This window comes from Oreochromis niloticus, linkage group LG14 (assembly GCF_001858045.2).
Source record: "Oreochromis niloticus isolate F11D_XX linkage group LG14, O_niloticus_UMD_NMBU, whole genome shotgun sequence".
Classification (NCBI taxonomy): domain Eukaryota; kingdom Metazoa; phylum Chordata; class Actinopteri; order Cichliformes; family Cichlidae; genus Oreochromis; species Oreochromis niloticus.
Window position 1 is genome coordinate 17,391,831 of NC_031979.2, and position 23,177 is coordinate 17,415,007.

Sequence of the window (23,177 nt, forward strand, 5' to 3'; positions counted from 1 at the left end):
CCATAAAACGTAAATGCGTTGAGCAGACTTGACAAGCCTATAAAATGTGCCCAATCTGCATTTTTAATGGCAGGTGCTTTTTTCAGAATCACAATTTGGTTAACTCATTCTCTAACAGCACTTCTGAGATAACAGATAATAACTAGTTTTATCAGTGCTTTCTGCTCATTTTATGTTTTGCTAGGCCTTTATTTAGTTCTTTGAGTTCCCACTTTCTTGGATACACAGATTGGATCTCGCTGTAGCTTTCAGTGTTATTATATTTTTTTTTATAAACTTTGTATTTCTCTTTCTCGTATTTGTTGACAGGTGTTTGTGTTTAGGTTAAGATTGGTCTCCTCTGCTTATTTCCTGTTTTACTTTGTGAGTTTGTTTTCTGTTGTGTCTTCTTTCAGATTTACTTCCTGTTGGTCTAGCTTTGACTCCCTCACTATGTTCACTTGTTGTTTATTGTGTTCAACTGTGTCTTGTTTAGCTGTTTGTTCAGTCCCTCTACCAGTGTGTATAAACAGTCCTGTCAATTCCTTTGTTCGGTGCTGTATATCCCTGGCTATGCCTTCTCTGTATTTTTGGTTTCATGCCCCTTGTGCATTTTAGAGTCTCTGTCTTTTTGTTTATGTGTGCTCACATGAATTCAAAGAGTTTGGACTTTGTGTTTATGCCAGATAATCAGCAATAAAACCCTGTACCTCTTCCTTCTGTGTCCTCAAAGCAGAGGGTCACAGATGAGTTATATTATAGGGCAGAAAGGACAATTTTTTGTGTTCCATTAAAATAAATTAAAATTTTTTTTTTTTTTTTTTTAACCAACTCTTTTTGGGGAAAGGGGGAGGGTTAATCATTAATGTCTATGATTAAATCACCAGACAGATGCATCAGCTGCTGTTTATTTCTGCCTAATTAAAAAAAACAAAATCTGTTAAAAATGCAGTAAACAAAAACACATATCAGGTTCTAACACAGAACGCATCCTAAAACTGTGATATTATTGCTTGTCAGTGTTAAAGATTTAAGTAGTTTATATATTTTTACCATCCTTTCATTTTATTACTTTTTTTTTTTTAGCATATTTCTAATATTCAAGTAGCAATGTTATGCAAGCACAATTTTTAGCAACAAAAATAACTGTGAACTCACCTGGTTTTCCCCGCTAGTCTTTCAAATGTCCACTGCGCATGCTCTTAGCTAGGTCATATGACAAGGAAATCGAAACTAAAGAAGTGGACTGTGAAGCAAAGATCAGTTGAGAGCAAGAGATTCAGATGCAATCAGTTCCTTGTTTGTTAGACTAATTACACTGTATTAAAGTCTCGATAAGCTACTCATGGCGTAATTACATTTTGCATGCGTGTTGATCACAATGATAGAAGACTTATGTTTCTGGAATGTGTCATATGTTAACATTGATCTAAAATAAGAACAAACTAACATGTTTGTTTAACCTTAGCCGATTGGCTGTAGCGCTAGCTAAATCTGCGCATGCGCGTTTTGCTGATAGCAGAGAGCTATCTTGACACGGCAAGTTATAAATCTGCGTCTGTGCAGAAGTTTCAGTCTGGATAAGGTCGCTGTTTGGGGACTGGCTGGCAGACAAGTGGAAGTGGGACAGTTTGCAGTTAGTCAGGGTAAACTTTTATCTTTTTTAAGAGGAGCAGCTCCGCGTAGGTTTTATTTGTGTGGCCCGGTAAGCTAGCTGTGTTTGAAGATGAGGTTGAGTGGAGTGCTCGCGTGTTTGTTCCTGCTTTGTGTTGAGAGATGCTGGAGTGACACACCAGCAAACTGCACCTACGAAGACCTGGTGGGAACATGGGTGTTCCAGGTGTCCAAAGGAGGGCATGACAAGACGGTGAACTGTTCCGCTGAAGGTAAAAAAAACAAACAAAAAAGCACATCATATCTAAAAAACCAAACAAACGGTCACACAATATGGGGGTCACATGAGGAGGAAATAAAATAGTTAGCTTTTAGGAAATCATGTGACAGTCTTATGATGAGACATGTGTTAAGTTCCAGGAAGTTGTACTTTGTTTAAATTGTATTTTTAAAACTTGCAGTATTGCACAAGTAAAACATACATTAAAGAAAGTAGTAAAAATGGTCCAACAAAAATTTAACTTTGACTTCATCAACTCTTTACAACAATCTAAAGGTCGACTTTGTTCAGGGGATTTTTGCTGCCTTTCATTGTGTGCCGTGTTTCTCTACAGCTGTAGGTGAGAGCACTGTGACTGTGACTCTGCAGAAACTGTCTGTGGCCACAGATGAGCTGGGGCACACCGGCTTCTTCACCATCATCTACAATCAAGGCTTTGAAGTGGTCATTAATGGGTACAAATGGTTCGGCTTCTTCAAGGTAAAAGATGGCTGCGACTAATTTGTGGATTTGAGTGATGTCTTAAATTTCATGCCATGTTAGAGCTGCACATGCAATCTCCCAGCTTGCTGAGTTTTCCAACCATTATTGAAGTCGTGCTGTTTTTTAAGTATTTTATGCACTGTTCTTTTCTGAAGCCAGAGTGATAAAAGACTTAATATGTCAAAGTTTGACTCATCATTTAAAGCAATTAGAACTTGAGCTGTAAATGAATTTCAATCGTGGGTTAACCTTTATCTAAATATCTAAGATTTCACTCTGTCTCAATTTCCTCTTTCTGTACCTCATTTAATCTTTGAATTTCGTGTTATTTAAAAGCAGCAGTTTCAGACTTCAGAATCTTTTGGCTGTGTGTGTGTGTGTGTGTGTGTGTGTGTGTGTTTCTTATCAGTCACATGACAGTGAGCTCAGAGATGTGTCATAACCACAAGTGTGGTCCAGTTCACTAATGACCATTGTCTGGTTCTTGATTTTTATTCAGTGTAATGATATGGGAGACATTTTTTTTCTTTTACACTTTTAAACAATCTTGTACTGTATTTTCAAACTTTAACATCAACGGTTACCTGAATAACTTAATTAATTATGAGTTATACCAGTTTAACTATCTGATGTTAATTCAGTTGCTTTTAAAAAGGTGCTTTATATTAAATAAATATAAAACGATATGACTGAATTGTTCACACGATGTCCAGCTTTAATCTGCGTGTCTCTTCGAACTTTCAGTACAGTCAAGAAGGTCCTAAGGTGACCAGCTACTGTGACCAGACCCTACCAGGGTGGGTCCATGATGTCCTGGGGCGTAACTGGGCATGCTTTGTTGGAAAGAGGGTAAATCCAGTACCACCCCGAACAGAGTACAAACCAGTCTTCGGCAGCAGGTACATTACTATACCAACCTTTTTTGTTGTTGTGTTTTTTTTCTGTCACAAGATCTTTAAGATGATTGGGTATAAAAAGAAGCTGTCTGAGAGGCTGAGAGAAAAATGGGTGTGCAAATGGTTCACAGTTTTAATAGTGAAATTGCTAATAAATTGGATATGTCATCATCTTTGGTGAGTAATAACAAACCATTCTCAGAGTTGTAAGTAACCTTTGTATGGCAGAGACATGATTTAAAAACCAGTACAGCTATTATCTTTGACCCGGCATTGAAAATGGACTCGACTCTGCACTGTAAAATCACTCCCTAAAGCTGCTGTTAGTAAAAACAGTTTGTCACTGAAAACTCTGTCAACCAAAGAAGTCCAAACCTAAACAAGATATAAACATGCAACTTCCTTCCTGAAAACCCTGCACAACTGTGCAGACACCAATAATTTTGCAAAATTTTTACCCTGAGGGGTGAAAATTAACTGGCCTACATTTAATATTTATCACCCACTGGAAATTCAATTCAGTTTAGTACAAATAAGCAGATATTATTTAAAAGTACAATTTTACCATTGTAATATTTTCAAATATAACAAAGTGGAAAAATCATTTGGAAATTATTGGGGTTTTTTGCCCTTTTTTTTGTGTGTATTTATAACAGTAAAACTGTTACTGACTCGGGAATAAGCAAAATGTCTCCACACTTTACTGTTTTCCTCACAGCTGGGATCCTTATGATCATGTCTTTTTACTTAGTAGTAGTTATCTGTGGGTAACAGGTTCTTCTATTGTGAAGTGAGTGATTTGAAACTTAATTGATCGTTTCCCACACTTACCACTGCCTTGCTCCACACTTTGTGGAAGTGTGGGTTTTTTTTGTTGTTTTTCTTTTTCTTTTTTTGAGAGTTGTGTAACCAACCAACACAACAAGTCTTTATTTTGCAACTTACAGTTAAGCAACTTGGCTGAAGTGGCATAAAAAGGCCACACTCATTGACTGCATCATTGAAAAAAACAAAAAACAAGTTGAGGTTATGAATTAGTAAGAATGCATATTTGGTTGAAATGATATTGAGCAACAACATCCCATACAGTATTTAAAAAATAAATAAATAAAAAAACCATCAGATAACTATTGTAAACTTTTATTTGTAAAATGTGGTTGAATTCCACAGAAGTACAGAACATGGCCACAAACATGTGCAATGTTGCATAAACTAGTTTCCTTTCCTTTTTGTCAATTGCCTCCTTATTTAACAATTTAGTGCTGAGGCGGTCAGAAAAGGGGAACAGTGACTGTAACAGCTGTCTTGTCTTCCCCTTCACTATACTGCTTCTGCTTCAGTAAAATTAGATGTTTTTCAGCATTAATTACCAGATCCGTGCATTTAAAATAAATAAATAAAATCTGTACATTTTAACCTACTTTCTATCATACTGTGATTTTACTCAATCCATTTCAGTCAGTTTCTCTCTCTGTTGGGGGCTGAGGAGTCCCCTTAAAATCTTTTAAATCTGTACCTAATTAACTGTAATGTACTTTTATTATTTCTCCAGACTGCCACAGAAGCGCTACAAACACAGCATGGACTTTATTGATGTGATCAACTCTGTTCAGAAATCCTGGAAGGCTGCGCCCTATCCAGAGCACGAGATGTACACTTTACAGGAGCTGCAATACAGAGCAGGCGGGCCCGCCTCTCGTATCCCTGTGTGAGTATTTACTTGCACTTCCCGTTGTGTACTCCGGGGTCCGGACACAGGAGACAAAAGATGTACATATAGGTAATATGTTTGCAATATTAGGAACTAGTCTGTTGATTTGGTTGGGAGGGGTTTTCAAAAGGGGAAAAAAAAGGTTAGTACACATTTGTGTTTTGTGTCTGGTTAAGCCATGACTGCTTGTCTTTTGTCCCATCTTCCTCCCATCACTCCCAACCAGTCGTGGCAGAGCAAAAACTCCCTTCCTGTAAAAGGGATTTTTTGCTCCCCACTATCACCAAGTGCTCGATCAAAAGGTGTTGTTTGATTGTTGGAGTTTTCTCTCTGTTACTTTGGGGTTTTTAGCTTGTAAAATATAAAGCACCTTGAAGTCACTCCTGTTTTGATTTGGTGCTATAAAAGAATTTACGTGTGGACAGTCCCCACACCCTTATCTTGAAAGGTCAGCCACAACAAAACTAAGGCTGTTCATTGTGTCATTGTGGCAGTCCTCCATAGCATTCAGCAGCCCATCCTGGGAGTTTCCACCCCTGCAGTCGTATGGACTCCAACACACCAGCTGAATTTATTGTCATGATTTAATAAGTCAGTAAAGACTTTTCTCCTGCAGGCAAACTTTACAAGAAGCATCATAAATAGTATATAATTCTCTACCACAGAGGGAGGATGTCCTGCCACAATGAAGAATTGAATTCATCAGTAGTATATTTGCTCACACTGTTTTTTTTTTGTTTTTTTTTGTCTTTTTTTTTTTTTTTGGTCTAGTAGCAATTTAAGAGTTATTTTAGCCATTTAGTTGTAATCTTTCCTCTTTATTTTGGACTGTCTCCTCCTCTAAGTGGATTTCAGCAAATTGTGGTACAAATATCACTTGGACTAACAGATCCAACTTACTTAATGTGGATTTACACACATTACATTTCCATAGTTATCGCTTTGTATAGGACTGCTTTTCAGTGCAAATGTGTTAAGTAAAATTACCCACTTTTACATTTTAGGCGCGTTCGCCCTGCACCTGTGAAAGCTGACGTCGCTAAGATGGCATCGGCTCTACCTGAGCAGTGGGACTGGAGAAATGTTGACGGGGTTAACTTTGTTAGCCCTGTGAGAAACCAAGGTATGCAATATAATAAATTTAATACAAAGTTCACTCAATACGATATAGAAAAGTTAAAGGGTCAGATTCAGACAAAGCCATACCTTTCCTTTTGAGCAGCTGTCACTAAGCCAGGCACTGAACAACTGCTCACCAGCTACCCTGCTTCCCTCATTGCAAGCCAGGGTGTGCTTTCTGCTTTCCTCCTGTGTTTCTGCACAGCCTAGTGTGAGAGTGGAGAGATTATGCATGCTTAGTACTTTAAGTGTCTGAGAGGGCCTCTGTAGGATGGGGTTTAAGGAGCTGGAGAGGGTTGAAGTGTTTCAGTCGAAGCGCACTCAGCCACTGTGCAGAGTTGCAGAGCTTATTCTGCTTCAGTGTTATAAGTCAGGTGGATTCTTAAGGTTCCATTTCAGTTCACAAAAATTGGCAAGCTTGAAAGTAAATTGATGTGGGTGGTCTGGCAGAGGGTGCAATGCAAGGAAAGTGCCCATACACTCAATCAGAGCCCCCATTTGAAATGCAGTGTTTTAGTGTATTGTCGTCACTAAGATGGGCGGGCAGGTGACGTGGACACCCAAGTTTGTGAATGTGAGAACTCAAGAACGAAAAGACATAGGACTTTCAAATTTATAACATAGGTGTATCTACTAAATATCTCAGTGACCTCGACCTCAAGGTGAAGGTCAGAGGTCAAGTTTTCTGAAAATCTTGTGAATGCGATAACTTTAGTACAAGGTGACGATGGATTCATACAAAAATTTATACAATGGGTGCATCTAGCTGGAGGCTGAGTGCTACCTCTGGCCGCTTCCAGTATTTTTAAAATTTATTATACGAAGTCAGTATTTTATAAGGTGCCTGATTTACTGCTGGGAATTTACCAGAAGTAGACATTAGTTGGTTGAAAAGTTGCATATAAATATTAAGAGTCTTCATTCCATCTGTGGGTACAGTTAATGGTCTTGTAGAGGAACAATGATTAGTGTTCCTAATGTTAGAGCGTTTATGACTCTTTATTAATGTTGCACCTGGATCTCCCTTACATGTCAGCACTGGAGGATTGCAGGTGCATGTTATTTTAGCAAAGTACAGATTTATTAAGTCCTGTGAAAAAGCTTTAATTTTTCTGTCTTGGTCATACAAATGTTTGTCATTCACAAACTAGACCAGCAGACATTTTTCCACTACCATAGGAACAAAGTGTCTGTATAAGAATTAGAATTAGGCTCGTTGTAGCTTCAGAAGTTGCCATAGTTTACCTGGACACCAAACAAGAAAACAGCCATCACAAGTTTTGCAATGTTGGGATTTATTGAAGTGCTGCTGTGTTTCATAGTAGTGTTTTCTTAATGGAAATTTTGGATTTTCTGTTTCAGAATCATGCGGAAGCTGCTACTCCTTTGCCACAATGGGAATGCTGGAAGCTCGTATTCGAATCCTCACCAACAATAGCGACGCTCCCACCCTCAGCCCTCAACAAGTGGTCTCTTGCTCTGAATACTCTCAAGGTAAACTAACAGTAAATCTGTGCATTTGCTACTTGACTGCCTGTACAATTAATAATAAAGCAGTTAGTGGCTGTTGCACATTTACAGCATACAGAATACAAAATAAAGATTACCAAAAAGCAAAAAAATCATGAGACAAGGCTAATCAAAGGGTATTGGCTGAAGCATTTGCTTATTATGCCAACCCTTTTAACAAAAAATCTTTTGCATGCAGCTCCTGTACACAGGGCTCGAAGCAAAGAATAAAAGAAAGCAAAGCAAAAACAAACAAACAAACAAACAAAAAAAAAAATTTCCACCTTAGATAATTACATCAAAGCAAAACAATCAAGAGTTTCAGAATTATTATTTTTGCTCTTTTCATTCTTGATTAATATATTTTTCTAATACTCTGTTTTTAAACATGTTTTTAAACAAGGAAAATGAACGACACCTTTTTAAATCATTGTCATAACTATTCCACAGGTTAACTCCTCTAACAGAAACACATCTTTGCTTTATGTTTGTCCTTATCTTGTTTGTTTTAAAGACATCTGTTCCCCTTAAGTCATATTGACTCTCTCTGACTTTAAACAGCTTCTGAATACTGCGGCAAAGCAAGTTATTTTGTGCTTTATACATTATCTGTGCCATTTTATATTCGACTAAATCATAAAATTTTAGGGTATTCAGATTAATAAACAAAATGTTAGTTGGTTCTATATAGTTTGATTGATTTATAATTCTTATAGCTCTTTTTTGTAACTTGAAAATAGGAAGAGTATTTGTTTTATATGCATTACCCCATATCTCCAGACAATAAGTCATATATGGAAGCAACAGAGAACAATAAAGTGTGTATAATGATTTTTTGTTCAGGACATGCTTTGTTTTGTAGAGAATAGCAATGGTTTTTGACATTTTTGTTGTCACATGATTTATATGAGACTTCCAGCTCAGCTTATCATCAATTAGCACTCCAAGAAATTTATTTTCGAACACTCTTTCAATTTCAATTCCATTAACCCTGATTTTAGATACATTTTTCATTTGTCTAGTGCCAAAAATAATCAATTTTGTTTTCTTTATATTTAATGATAACTTATTTACATCAAACCAGTTTTTTAATATATTTAACTCCTTTTCCACTGTAGTCAGAAGCTGTTCTAGGTCTTTACCTGAGCAATACAGAGTGGTATCATCAGCAAACAATACACATTTTAACAGTTTGGAAACACTACATATGTCATTTATATATAATATGAATAATTTAGGGCCCAGCACAGAGCCCTGAGGAACACCACAAGTTACCTTCAACTGATTAGATTTTACATTATTGATTTCAACATATTGATATCTGTCATCCAGGTAACTTTTCATCCACTTATATGCTATCCCTCTTATGCCATATCTCTCTAGTTTATTCATTAATATAGAATGATCAATTGTATCAAACGCCTTTTTTAAGTCTATAAAAACACCAACGGTATATTCCTTATTATCTATTGCATTAGATATCCCTTCTACAAGTTCCATCACTGCCATCGAAGTGGACCTTTTCACTCTAAAGCCATATTGGTTATCACTTAGGAGATTATGCTTCTCTATATATTTATCAAGTCTATTAACAAATAACTTTTCTAAAATTTTTGAGAACTGTGGGAGTAGTGATATTGGCCTGTAATTGGTAAACTGACATCTCTCTCCGTTTTTATGGATTGGAATAACTTTTGCTATTTTCATTTGTGAGGGAAACACACCAGTTCGAAAGGACAGATTACAAATGTATGCGAAAGGTTGCACTATATATTCTATAATACTCTTAACTAATTTCATGTCAATACCAAAACAGTCAGTGGACTTTTTATTTTTAAATGTCTTCACAATGTTAATTATTTCTCTATGAGTTACAGCACCAATAAACATGGAGGACACATTCTGAGTAATATGTTTATTTAGGTCATTATTATTTCTTGACTCTGGAATTTCTTTTGCTAAATTAAAGCCAACATTTACAAAGAAATCATTAAATTCATTTACAATGTCTTTAGTTTTATCAAGCACAATATCTTTATCTTTTTTAAAATAGTCTGGATAATTCTTATTTTTTGAGCCCTTTTTGATTATGCTATTTAATATCCTCCATGTTTCTTGTGTGTTACTTCTATTTTGCTCCAATAATGTTTGGTAATATTCTTTCTTACTTGTTCTTATAATATTTACTAATCTATTTTTATATAACTTGTACTTTATTTCAGCATCTTTTGTCCTCAGTTTTATGAATCTCTTATATAGATTATTTTTCATTTTACATGCATCTTCTATCCCCTTTGTGATCCATGGCTTATTTGATCTGTGATGCTTTCTAGTGATTTTCATTAAAGGACAATGTTTTTCATATAGTGAAATTACAGTTGATAGGAATGCATCATATGCACTACTTGAATCTTCATTTGCAAAAACCTCATTCCAATTGTGTTCCTTTAAGTCCACCTGGAGGGCAGCAATGGCTCTTGTTGTTCTATGTCGTATCATATCAAATGTTTGATTCTTTTTTTTAGTTTTAATCCCAAAATAATTTTGAAAAATTGCAAAAACAGGAAGATGATCGCTTATATCAGTTATAAGAAGTCCACCTACTATTTCATGGTCAATTTTATTTGTGAATATATTATCTATCAATGTAGCTGTATCAATTGTTATTCTACTTGGTTTTATAATTACAGGGAAAAGGCAGTTACTATACATTGTACTGATGAAATCTGTTGTTTTCTGATGTCCGTTTGGGTTTAGCAAATCTATATTAAAATCACCACAAATTATTTGCACTTTTTTATCATTTAGGTTGCTAAACATAGCAGCAAGTTTTTCATTGAATGTGTCAAGGCATGATCCTGGTGTCCTATAGATGCAACTTATAATTATATTGCTAGCTTTTTCAACATGGATTTCAATAGTAACACATTCCAATACGTCGTCTATGGTGCTTGACATACATTCAATCAGACTACATTTCAAAACTTTATCTACATATAAGGCAACACCGCCTCCTTTTTTATTCACCCTGTTCATTGTAAATAATTCGTATCCTTCCAGTCCCATTTCACTAACTTTCTCATTATCGAGCCATGTTTCTGATATTGCAATTATATTAAACTTTTTTAACTTACTTAAACATTCCGTAATTTTAGAGAAATTTTTATACAGGCTTCTACTATTGAAATGTATGACTGACAATGCATTTGCCATTTTAATATTCATATTAAATTGGTCATCTGTATAGTACTCACAAGTACTATTATTGTTATTGTAGAAGTAATTATCTGGGTCAATGTTAGTTTCAGGGTCATGCATGTTGTGCTCTGCATAGTTAAACATTTTGAAGTTCATCTTCTCAGCGTGTGTGGCAAAATAACCTCCTTGACAGTCCTTCTCATAATCAAAGTCTTCCTCTTCAATATCTCTGAATGGAAACCTATAATCTGTGTCCAAACTTGTCATTTATGTGTTTTTGTTGTTGTTTTTCCCATTGTTTTTTGAGCCATAAGGCCAGAAACACTTTCCATACCCATTGTTCATTATCCAGTCGTCACTTTTCCAATAGATTCCATAGCAGATTCCTGATTATTTATATTGCTCCAAGTCTTTGAGTTCTCTTATCATCACAACTTTCGCTTCTTCTGGAGTGCCATTTAGTCTTATCATTACTTTGCAGTTCCTCGTCCATGTCGCTTGTATCTTATTTTGTTTTCTCAGGCTGCGTGCCTGTCTTGCAATTTCAGCAGTCTTTTTCGTTAAATGTTCATTTAAATACACACCGGTCCCTTTTAGCTTCTTACCCTGTTTCAGTAACTCAATCTTTGTTTTGCGACTCACAAACCGAAGAATAATTGCTGGCTTTGTTTTACTGTCTTTTCTGGGGAGCGTGTGGCATTTAAGCTACAAGTAAAAAATTAACAAAACGTAAAGTGAAAAATATTTACAGTCGATGTAAATATCGAATATCACAATACACTGTAACGATGGAAAATGTTTGTATTGAATTTTTTTGTGTGTTTGGAGGGGGGGTTTGCCTTTAACCTTAATTTGAACAAATATTGCTGAAGTATTTTAATAGCGTGTACAAAGTGTGATGGAGATGTTCTGTAAAGTATATGAAATCGCAGAAGGATTTCTAGGGTGCAGACTATAAGCACCCATGTTAGAAGAGGTCTACAGGTCCAGAAAAAAAGACTGACTGGTCAAATGTAAATTGGGTACAGGTTTTGCAGATGCTGTAACTCCTTTTTGAAGGATTTTTTGCATTTAATATCATCACTGCCTTTAAAAAGTAATATTAATGCATTTTCAGTAATTAATTTTCTTTCTTTTTTTTTATTTCGCATTAAAAAAATGTGTTGTTTTTTTTTTTTGGCCCCCCCCTTCTTGGATCACATGAAGTTTTGCCCTTGAAAGGTTTTTGACAGGTTTAATATGTTAAGCAAAGCTTGTTTTTCTCCTCCTACTTTTAAGGTTGTGATGGCGGGTTCCCATACCTGATTGGGAAGTACACACAGGATTTTGGCATTGTGGACGAGTCATGCTTTCCATATGTTGGACAGAACACTCCGTGTGGTGTTCCTCAGAAATGCCAGCGCATTTACGCAGCAGAATACAACTATGTTGGTGGCTTTTACGGCGGCTGCAGTGAGGCGGCCATGATGTTGGAGCTTGTCAAGAATGGACCTATGGCAGTAGCTTTCGAGGTACAACAGCTTCTCCCCGATCTAAGGCTTGATCTGTTAATGCAAATTCAACCCTCAGCATAAACTAAGAGATAAAAAGAATTCTACAGACCAGTGTTTTTGAAATGGGGGGGGGGGAAGAAGATCAAACTGCTGTTCACAGATCTTTCATTTTCTTGAGTTTATTACTTTTTTTGGTATTGGATGAGGCTGTCCTTGGACGGTGGCTCACCTCAGCTATAAAACACTCAGGGAAAACCCTATTCAGCAACTTCTCTTAAGGGTTTTGAATGTTACAGATTTTCATGAATTTTCTAAATTGCTTCTTGTAATTGTTTCAAATCACCACATTCAATATAAACTGTTTTCTAAATCTTTCTAGGTTCCAGGTTTAAATTATTTTGTTAACCCCAAACAAATAAGTAAGCCAGCAGACAGAGAGATGAGCAGAGAAGCAACCCCTTGAACTCTATATCCTTTATATCTGAGTGTATTTGCTTTCCAGTTAAAATTAAAATGATCCCTTTCTGTTCACAGGTCTATCCTGACTTCATGAACTATAAGGAGGGCATCTACCACCACACTGGCCTTGCAGACCCATTCAATCCCTTTGAGCTTACCAACCATGCCGTGTTGCTGGTGGGGTATGGCCGCTGCCACAAGACTGGGCAGAATTACTGGATTGTCAAGAACAGCTGGGGCACCGGCTGGGGCGAGGAAGGCTACTTCCGAATTCGCCGTGGAAATGACGAGTGTGCCATCGAGAGCATCGCTGTCGCAGCCAACCCTATACCTAAGCTGTAAAAGCTGAAACCTCAGAATTGACATAACCAATGATGATTGACACAACCAATGATTATGAGTCACAGATTTTTAAGCACAGATATTCCTTGGTTTTTCTCAACATATCCATTGGAGGTTGACAATTTAAAGCTAAATGTATAACTTTTCACAAAAAACCTTTGTCACAGGGTGGCACTAATGAGCAGAGCAAGATTAATTAAATGGAAAAATTATGAATTTGCGCTGTAATGGCGATCTTCCAAATGGATATGCAATTTGTTTAAAAGGGAAAAAAATCTGAAATCTAAACATTGTTCATTTATATTTTTCATAAACTGCCAGCTCTCAGATCAGGAAGTATGGTGCAAACAGTAGGTTATCCACATAATTTCATATGTTGCTGTGATTTTTTTTAATTTTTTTTTATAGTTTTTGCTCCCAAATGTAAAAATTTAGTATTTGGGTATCAAAGATTTTATGTTTGTATGAATTACACTTGTTTACAGCTCTTAAAATGGATTTTTAATTGAAGGGAAACAGTAATGCTGCTCTTTTGATGCCACTCCCCAACATCACCACTCTTTTATGTTTGCTGATTTAAGCAGTCACTGATTAGCTGCCTTTTGAATATTCAAGCTCAAACTGCCAGTAAGTACTTCAAATCAAGTACCTACCACTGTGGATTAGGACATACTTAGACGAGCAGTAAGTTTTACTTGTCACATTTAAAGGGAAGTCCAGATATGTGTTTTTTGTTCTTTGACTCAGGAATGCACTGAACGGAGTTGAAACCTCTTTTGTCCTTGCTACATTGAAACCAAAACTGCCATGTTTTTCTGTGGGATGATTTTTAAGAGTTCCCCAGTGAGCTGTGATTGCTGGATCAGTTAATAAAGGGATGCAACTGATTGTAGTGCCTCTTACTCCTCCTCTATCCCCTTTCTATTTCAATTTGGAAGCTTTGAGATTTTGTGTGTGTGTGAGAGAGAGAGAGAGAGAGACAAAATGTCATGCAATTTTGTATAAATGAAATAAAATAATTGGAAAAAGCATAATATAAAATTTAGATACTTCCACTGGTCACTTTATTAGGTACATCTTGCTGGTACCAGGTTCTTCCCTTCAGTTCTGCCTTCATTCTTCATGGCAAAGACTCAATAAGATACTGAGAGATCCTTGGTCTATATTAACATGATCACACAGTTGTAGATTTGTTGGCTGCACATCCATGTTGTGTTCCACCACATCCCAAAGGTGCTCTGTTGGGTTGAGATCCAGTGACTTTGGAGTCCGTCTGTGTAGAGTGAACTCAGGTGCATTTTATCCTCCTGGATGCAGCCGTCATAGGACTGATGTGCTGTGGTCATAAAGAAATGGCATGGTCAGCAACAATATACTGGTAGACTGGTTTTAAAGTGATGCACGGCTGGTGCTAAGGCAACCGAGTTATGTCCTTACCATCTTAATGTTGCAGCAGAAGAGATAAGACTCATCAGACCAGGTAATGCTTTCCAGCTTTCTGTTGTCCAGTTTGTCAGTCTGTGCTAATCATAGCCTCAGTTCTTCCTGTTCTTAGGCGACATGAGGGGCAACCAGTATGAACTTATGTTGCAGTGGCGCATCAGCTTCAAGGCTGGACATGTGCATTCAGAAATGCTCTTCTGCATACCTTGGTTGTATTTGAGCTCCTCTGATCTCTTGCATTTACAATGCATTTCACTGCTGCTCACTCGATATTTTCTCCAGACCAGTCTCTGTAAACCCTGTAAGATGTTTGTGGGAGTAGAGCACAGTAGATCAGCCCGTCTGGCACCAACAACCACACCACGTTCAAAGTCACTTGAATCACCCATTCTGCTGCGCGGTTTGAACTTCAGCAGGTCGTCTTGACCACGTCTACAAACCTAAATGCGATGAGCTGCTTACATGCAATTGGCTGAATCGTGTTAAGGAGCCTATGAACAGGTGAACCTAATAAAGTGGCCGGGGAGTGTGTATAGGCCATTCCGTTCTTGCGCTCTGCTTCGACGAGCTGCGAAACCAAAAAATGTTACCGTGCTGACGTTTCGGTAGTGATAGCTCAGTTTACATAATACAGACCAGTGCCAGGCACTGTTATGCCCCATCTTTTATCATTTCCATAAAGCAGGTTACATTTTGCTGACTGCTTTTATCTAAAAAAGTAGTCCGCAAATACAAAACAAGCAGTAGTAGTCAGCCAGTATAAGAGAAGTGCTGCCTCTCCAGCTTGGAGCTGCCCATCGTGAGTCACAAGGTCCAGACGTCTCTGCTTCGTTTCCCTCTGTGGGCCAGGGCGTACCTTGCCACCCCTTCTCATTCCCAGCTCTCCCCAGCTCTCTCTGCGCTGTCCTGTGCGTCTCCCTCTATCATCCCCAGGTCTTCCCTATACGGTGGATTCATGCTCGGCTCTCGCCCTCCTCGGTCGCCATGCAGAACAACCACCATAAGGAGCATCTCTATAAGATTCTTGTGATAGGCGACCTCGGGGTTGGGAAGACCAGTATCATCAAGCGATATGTCCACCACAACTTTAGCCCCAACTACCGAGCCACCATCGGCGTGGACTTCGCACTCAAAGTGCTCAACTGGGACCAGGAGACCGTGCGCCTTCAGCTGTGGGACATCGCAGGTAAACCAACTTTTTACCCACCGGAGGTGAAACAGTTCGATAACACCGCGGGGATTGTAAGAAACAAGAGGATTTGTGCGATTTGTTTCCTTTTTTGCCTAAAAGTGTTTTAAGTATGTTACATTTAGAAGTTATGCAAAGCAGATTATTATCAATTTATAACTTCTTTGGTAATGTGTGATTTTCTTATGCAGAAAACATGCTGGAGAGGGTTAATTAGTCTTTTAAGTGAAATTACCATAACATTTGAAAACTCTTTAATGAAAGTGACAAGCTATAATCGTAAAGAAATTTCTGTTTACAATTATTTAGCCCGTTATGTCTTCATTAAATGCCACACAATCACACAATGATTGTCGTTGTAAAAACCACTTTCTACTCCTCGGTAAGTGCTGTGCTAAAGCTTTCCAAATAATTAATGAAATACTTATGAGAGGTTGGCTGCTCCAGTAGAAACGACATGTTTTGTAATTTCAGGAAAATGTGTGAGCTGTCTGATTGTGGACTGTAAAAATATTGTTTATTTTAGATTTAAAAAATCATAGGTTTATAAGGAAACAAAAGCACACCAGTCCAAGAATTTTTTTTCTTTTTACAGTTCACCCTTTTTTAACACACACACACATACACACACACACACACACACACACACACACACACACACACACATCGAGACTTGTTCGTCATTTGTACCAGCTGACTCCAAATTCCTGCCTTCCAATCACTTGGCTATGCACTCATACAATCACATGTTAAAAAGGTTAAAGCCATATATACGATGAGCTTTTGCTTGTGACCTTGATGAAGGAGCATCACGATGCTCCCATGATAAATCAGTGTCGTCATAGTAACGGTGTGCCACTTTAAGATTGTTTCCAGACTTATGCAAAACCTTCTGCACCAGCTGGTCTGTTGAGCCAGAAAATTAATAATCTTATCTAATTTGGAACGAAACAGGGAGCTCATGTTCCAGCTGATGACATAATAAAAGCATGTTTATTATATCACCTTTATAATTTGATGTCATGCGGTCCCCAGTACGGAGTTTTTCTGCTCTAAAGCAGCTGTCTTACACACACACACACACACACACACACACACACACACACACACACACAGTGTAACTAAAGGAAGTGTTTTCTCATTTTTTCCCCAAGTAGATCCCAAGTATCACACACCTTCAGTCTATACTTTGTAAATGAAGTATTATATATAAGTTGAATAGTGTAAATTGTAGGTGTTAGGATGCCATGTCATCAGGGATGAGGAATGAAAGTTTTTTATTTGCTTTAAAACCAAAGTTATTATAATAAAAATTCAAGTATGTTTACTTGTCGGTTTACAGTTTTTAGATTGCTTCTGGCGATGACAGAAATCAGATATAATACTGGCTTTTGACTGGAGTGCTGTTGGTTAAGATGACAGAAAGACTACAACAGCCTCATGTCACATGAGTGTCTGCTGAGGTTTAGAAGAATCCTCAGACCTGGTGCTCTCTCCCCTCCTGTGCGCTCTCTCTCCAGTAAGCGCAAGCAGTCATGTGTCTCAAACTCATGTGAGGGAGATTTGAGGCCCAAGCTCCTGTACACAGAAAGCTTTTTATTATGAGCCAAAGATGAGGGTCTCCCTCAGAGAAAAGCGCCGCAGGTCTTGCACTGTACTTGTTGTGCTTCTTACACTCACCTAAAGGTTATTAAACCCTTTAAGATGGAAGATTATCTCAAGTAAATACGCTACGTACAAACCTTTTCTTGAAATATTTATGACTGCGTCTCACTTTTATGAATCTAAGAAAAAACCCACCCACCTCTGTTATGGGATTTGGTAATGAGCTACAGTTTTCTCATGCAACAGATGTAATAAATCACTCGCTGTTCTGTGCATTTACCAAGATAAACAACTTCGACCTTTCTATTTTTGTCTCCCATTTTTCTATGCCGTGCTGTCAGTGTAGCAGAACTAACTTCACATGTACACATAAGAGAAAAAACCTTTAGGGTTTTGTTTCTTTCTCTTTGACTTTATATAATTTTCAGTCTTTTGAACTTTCGTGGATTATGTTGAACTGCAGAGTTACACTATTGCTGCCTTTCTATGAGCCTAAAAGGCCCCTAAGTAGTACCTATTTTGAGGAGTGAGGTTAAATATTAGCAAAGATACAATATTTGCAAACAGCTACAACACTACATCCACAAAGACATGAGTAGTAACACTCAAAGATACCTGATCTGATCTGTTGTAAAGAGATACTTAAGTTTTCTAGTGAGGCTTTTTCAAACATCCTCTATTATGTACTTGCCCAGAAAGCAGTGTGTTTGAGAAGGCCAGGGGCATAATTTTCTGCTTGACATACTCCAATGGCCGACCTGTTTCAACAAGCATCTGCCCCTAGATAAGTCCTTGAGCAAACCTCTCTGCCTCCCACCTGTTCTGCATCTGACCTTGTGGTCTGATCCATCTGTTCAAAAAAACCAAAACACTGCTGTGGGACTCAAAACCTTTTTTCTTCGCATCTTCTCTTGGACGCCATGATGAGTAGACCAGTTTGATTTTTGGTTATTCCACAGTGTGGAAATGTCTTGATTTTATTCTGCAGCTGCGGAGCTGAATCTGATGGTCCTCCAGCAGAAATTATGGATGGGAAAATGTGTTTGGATACAACATTCCAACAGGGCTTATCAAATTAATTTGACCCTCAGGAATTTTTTTTTACAGACAGTCTTACACACAGAGACTCCAAAGACACATTTCTTTCTCCCATTCTGCCTTTTTTCCATCTGTTGCTGCTTGTCTTGTAATGGAATGGAAAAAAAATTGTGTGTCTGAAGTGTCGGATGCAGGTGAAATATGTGAAGAAAGCATCCATAAATACACCCAAAATGATAAAATGGTTACATTATTTACATTTTGCTGATAAGGTGACACCTTTGATAGACCATTGTGATACTGGTCTATTGAAAATTTCACGATGTGCTTTAATAAAGTATGAAAAGTTTAAAAACCATCACAGTGACAACAAGCAATAATCTTGTGTGTGTGTGTATGTGTGTGTGTGTGTGTCACTTTGTTTGCACGTCTTTCAGGTCAGGAGAGGTTTGGCAACATGACCCGTGTGTATTACCGTGAAGCCATGGGTGCATTTATCGTGTTTGATGTCACACGGCCTGCCTCCTTTGAGGCTGTCACAAAGTGGAAGGAGGATTTGGATTCCAAACTGACACTTGCCAACGGGAAGCATGTAGCCACTGTGCTTCTGGCCAATAAATGTGACCAGGGTCGGGATGTACTGACCAATAACGGAATAAAGATGGAGCAGTTCTGCCAGGAGAATGGCTTTGTGGGATGGTATGAGACTTCTGCTAAGGTGAGAAAGATGACACACAGACACACACACGAATACACGTACACACACAGTGTTTTAACTACAAAGAAACAAAGAGCAGCCTTCAACAGAGCTCTGAGGTTCAATCCCCCTGTGTCAGCAAGTCCTGTCTCCTCAGATGTCCTTGGGAAGCAGCTGACTCCTTGACTCTATCAGACCTAGCACCTGATTACCCTGTGGAGATGCCACCACAGAGGCACATTCAGGATGTGAAGAAATCCTTTAAAAGTGCTGAGTTTAACAGTCCCAGTCTGTTCAGTATTTGCATATCAATCACGGAGCCCTGCTGCTTTTGCACAAGAGTCTCACAGTCGACGTTCCTTCTGTGTTATTCCAGGTCAGCTGCACTTGCATCAGGTGCTCTGTTATCCAGACAGGATGTCCAGGAGTGTTGAGGGAATATACCGGCACACTGTTTTCCACTGACTGCACAAACCATAAAGGAAAAAAGTGGTTATTCTTATGCTCGCAGAGACTCGGATGCAATTTAGAAAATTATATTTTTAACCAAAACGTAACTTTCAGCTAAAAGACCTAAACTGCTTACAAAGTATATTTTGTTACATTTGCTATATTCAGTCAGTCTGAAGCCTTTGTAACAGATTTTAGACTGGACTGACAGCATAGCAATAATATTTAAAGATGAACGGAAGAATTTAGATAATACATTTAAATACTGAGCACAAATAAGAAATAAAAGACAGTACAATACAGTAAAAGTTTGATTCAAGGCTCACTCATGAAGACAGAAAATAATTGTGAAATGAGCAACACACAGTGACACAGTAACACACGGGACACTCAGACCTGAGTATGGCTGCTAGGAATCTCACAGCTGGGTGGTAAGAGGAGAAAATAGACTGAGGTGTGAGAAAGCATAGCCATATACGGCACTGAAAGTGCAAATAAAACTTAACAAAAACACTCAGCCACTTAACCATATACAAAATCTGTTCTCACTTTTGCTTTTTTGTACAAATATTTGTATAAATCTGTGAGGTCCACAGCTGCCACAGGCCCGAAATAGATTATGCTCAGTGTCCTCAGCAAAGCATTATTGTCCTCTATAGTTTTAGTTGCTGTATAAATGGCATTTATACCATTAGAAAACAAAATACAATCTGTAAAATATTTTAAATGTATAAAAACAGTAGAAGAAAAAGACCAACAAACAAGTTAATGAAGCTTTATAAAAATAATGACGTTAACGTCTACGACAATAATTGTTTCAGGGGAAGAATGATTAAAAAAACACACAGAGATAAACTGAGTATTAACCTTGCTGAAAGCATGACATTGCAAAACAGTCGCACCTAATAAATCATCTGTCATCTTTTTTTTCCACTAACCAGAAATATAAATAATAATCCATCACAAATGTTAAGTAGTTCAGAGCTTAATGCCTCGAATGTTAATTGGAAACACTATATTATATCTAGGTGATAACGGACTTTTTTGCAGCTCAGTAACCTACAAAATTTGCAACAACAGTTTTTATTGTGAAAAACTGCGAAAGGAAAGAAGTGAAGCTGGCACATGATAGAGAATACATTTTATTTGAGCGGCACACTGCTAGATCTTTAGGATATTAAAATATTAAGCACACAACTGCTGCTGCAGTAGACTTTACATGTTAGAAAAATGCATCTTTCTCATCATAAGTGATTGTCAGTCTTTTTTCACGCTCAGCATAAAATGGATGTTTGACATTTGGGTTGTATTCCTGTGGGTGGAGAAGCTTTGTAGAAGATGAGTTTCCTTAGAGGATCATTTAGCTCTGGAATGTTAAAACTAGGCATCCCAATTCCTATGTGAAGAAACTTTTTGGTATCATCTTCGTTTTATGTATCAAACTAAGGTAAAATTCCTCCTAACTAAACTTTGATAACTGGATCATGAAAAAAAAGAAAAATGCAGCTTATTTAAATTTATATTGAAAGAGTAGAGCAGGGTAGGGTGAGAGACACTTCTGGAAGTTATTTCTGTTTTTATTAGAGACCTCATTTGACTAGGATGACATTTCCTTTCTGAGCTACTGCAGTATCCATCAATCAAAGACACGCACTGTGTCATCACTGAGTTCATCTAGGTTTTTTAATTCTTTCTAAGATTAGGATAGAAAAACTCTAATGTTGAGAATTTATATAAATTAGATTTCAGGTCTGCATAATGCAGGTCTTTCACACATATATAAGTGTTCTATATATACTGTGCAAATGGATAATTCCAGGTTTTGCCTATTCCAGTATTTTTGCAATCATCTCGGATTGTTTTGGCTTTCTCTGTATTATTGTAGAGTCTTTACTTTACAATATAAAGTGCCTTGAGGTGACTGTGGTTGGTATATGGTGCTGTATAAATACATTACATTGAAAAAATATACATTTTTAGTGTAATCACAGGTCTCATTAGGTTTTGCTGTGGATGCTTTTATCCTCATTTTTGTGTGTAAAAGAGGGATGCATTGTCATTTGTCAGTGTGTCAGACCAGAGGCAACCACTCAGAGTAAATGCAAAAATCTCTTTCCAGCTTGCGTTCACATCATTGCTGCTGACTGTTTTGTTGTGTTTCTTCCACCTTTTCAGTTTAGTGACGGTCCATTTGATTCACTCAATTACTACCACAGGTTTTTCCTCCTGCAAGCGCTTTTTTCTATCTTGTTTAGTGCCTTATAACATTGATTGATCTTCTGTGTTTTCCTACCTTTTCATATTCTTTGTCTTTCTTTTCCCCCTCTCCTCTATCACCCCCCCTCCTCTTTTTCCCTCTCTGCTTTCAGGAAAACATAAACATCGATGAAGCAGCCAACTGCTTGGTGAAGCACATCATTGCCAGTGAGAAAGACATGCTCCAGTCGGAAGTCCCAGACACCATCACGCCTCAATTAGAAAAGGACAAAGGCGGGACATGCTCCTCATGCTTCAGATCCCAGTAGGACCTGGCAGATAGATTCTCATTACACATAGTGTTCAGTTTGTGTGTGAGAAAGAGACCAAGGAAGGGCTCCTTTTGGCTGTTTTCGAGGAAGAGGATGCGGGTGCCAACTCCTTTCCAGTCTTTAAGCTTGGGTGAGGTGGGTTGGGGTGGGTTGGGTGTGGGGATTGAGTGGGTGACAGAGAGGCAGCTGGCTCAGGAAATGGATGGATTTGAGCAGAGGCAGAAAGAGAGATGGGTGCAGCTGTGTGCTCTTGTCAAAGGCAAGGTCACCCTCTGGGTGACTTCAGGCCTCGACACTGCCACTTCGGCTACCATGGAGACGGAGTTAATGAACACATGCACAGAAAGGTTGTGGCAAATCACAGAATATCTGTACTGGAGGTGTGTGGAGGTAATCACTATATAGAAGCCATGGTCGCTGCTCCTCTTTCTCTCTTCCTGCTGTCGTCTCTGTTCTTTTCCTCTACTCTCATTTTTTCCCCTCTGCTTGTTTGTAATTCCTAACCCATACCTGACGGCACTTTTGGTTTGTCACGTTTTTCATGCTTCGCTCACAAGCAAGCAGAGCAAACAAGTTAAGAATTTTTTCCCACCGACTCTTTCCCAAGCAATCCCTTCTCAATCCTAATAAGACCACAGCCACATTACATGGCTCCTTCAAATATGGCTTCATTTATTTTTAACTTTTCATGTTCATCCACTAGTTCCAGTGAAGCACTGTAACACAGATTATTGCAATTAAAGTGCCTTTTCTAAAGCAACATTTTATTTAATATCTGCAGTAGAGATATCCACTATATATTATTTACAAGTGCTCTTAATGGTGCACATTTGTCTTTCCGTTCATCGCTAATTAAGAACTGAACTCGTTTCAATTTCAGCACTTTTAAAAATAATGCTGAATGTGTGTTAATGCCCATTGTATCCCTTATTTCTATCCAGTGGTTTTATATTAACTTTCTATCCCACTGTGATTTTTTTTATTTGTAATGTTTGTAATTATGGGATGAATGCAAACATGTATACAACTATGTACATATTATATACAGCAAACTGAGACAGATTATACAGTAGAACCAAAGATGTATCCAGTTTTCAAAATGTTCATGTGAATAAACCGTGGCTTTACTGACGACTAACTGTTT

The 23,177-nt window shown here is 37.9% G+C and overlaps 2 protein-coding genes across 2 annotated transcripts; both read left to right on the forward strand.

The window, feature by feature from the left end:
• Positions 1-1,508: 1,508 nt before the first annotated feature.
• Positions 1,509-13,971, forward strand: ctsc (cathepsin C). The gene is made up of 8 exons (XM_003441585.5): positions 1,509-1,865; positions 2,208-2,353; positions 3,101-3,255; positions 4,805-4,960; positions 5,968-6,086; positions 7,445-7,576; positions 12,068-12,300; positions 12,817-13,971. Exons 1-8 carry the CDS (start codon positions 1,706-1,708, stop codon positions 13,081-13,083), a joined length of 1,368 nt encoding a protein of 455 aa, XP_003441633.1. The 5' UTR covers positions 1,509-1,705; the 3' UTR covers positions 13,084-13,971.
• Positions 13,972-15,296: 1,325 nt separating this feature from the next.
• On the forward strand, positions 15,297-23,162 carry rab38a (RAB38a, member RAS oncogene family). Its single transcript, XM_003441648.5, has 3 exons — positions 15,297-15,712; positions 18,796-19,076; positions 21,875-23,162. Exons 1-3 carry the CDS (start codon positions 15,511-15,513, stop codon positions 22,028-22,030), a joined length of 639 nt encoding a protein of 212 aa, XP_003441696.1. The 5' UTR covers positions 15,297-15,510; the 3' UTR covers positions 22,031-23,162.
• Positions 23,163-23,177: the final 15 nt, after the last annotated feature.

Excerpts from the sequence above, each read along its gene's own strand:
- ctsc (XM_003441585.5), top strand. The coding sequence starts at position 1,706 with ATGAGGTTGAGTGGAGTGCTCGCGTGTTTGTTCCTGCTTTGTGTTGAG. Across the intron at positions 2,354-3,100 it reads AATGGTTCGGCTTCTTCAAG|TACAGTCAAGAAGGTCCTAA; the intron begins GTAAAAGATGGC and ends TCGAACTTTCAG. Across the intron at positions 3,256-4,804 it reads AAACCAGTCTTCGGCAGCAG|ACTGCCACAGAAGCGCTACA; the intron begins GTACATTACTAT and ends TTATTTCTCCAG.
- rab38a (XM_003441648.5), top strand. The coding sequence starts at position 15,511 with ATGCAGAACAACCACCATAAGGAGCATCTCTATAAGATTCTTGTGATA. Across the intron at positions 15,713-18,795 it reads TCAGCTGTGGGACATCGCAG|GTCAGGAGAGGTTTGGCAAC; the intron begins GTAAACCAACTT and ends CACGTCTTTCAG. Across the intron at positions 19,077-21,874 it reads GGTATGAGACTTCTGCTAAG|GAAAACATAAACATCGATGA; the intron begins GTGAGAAAGATG and ends CTCTGCTTTCAG.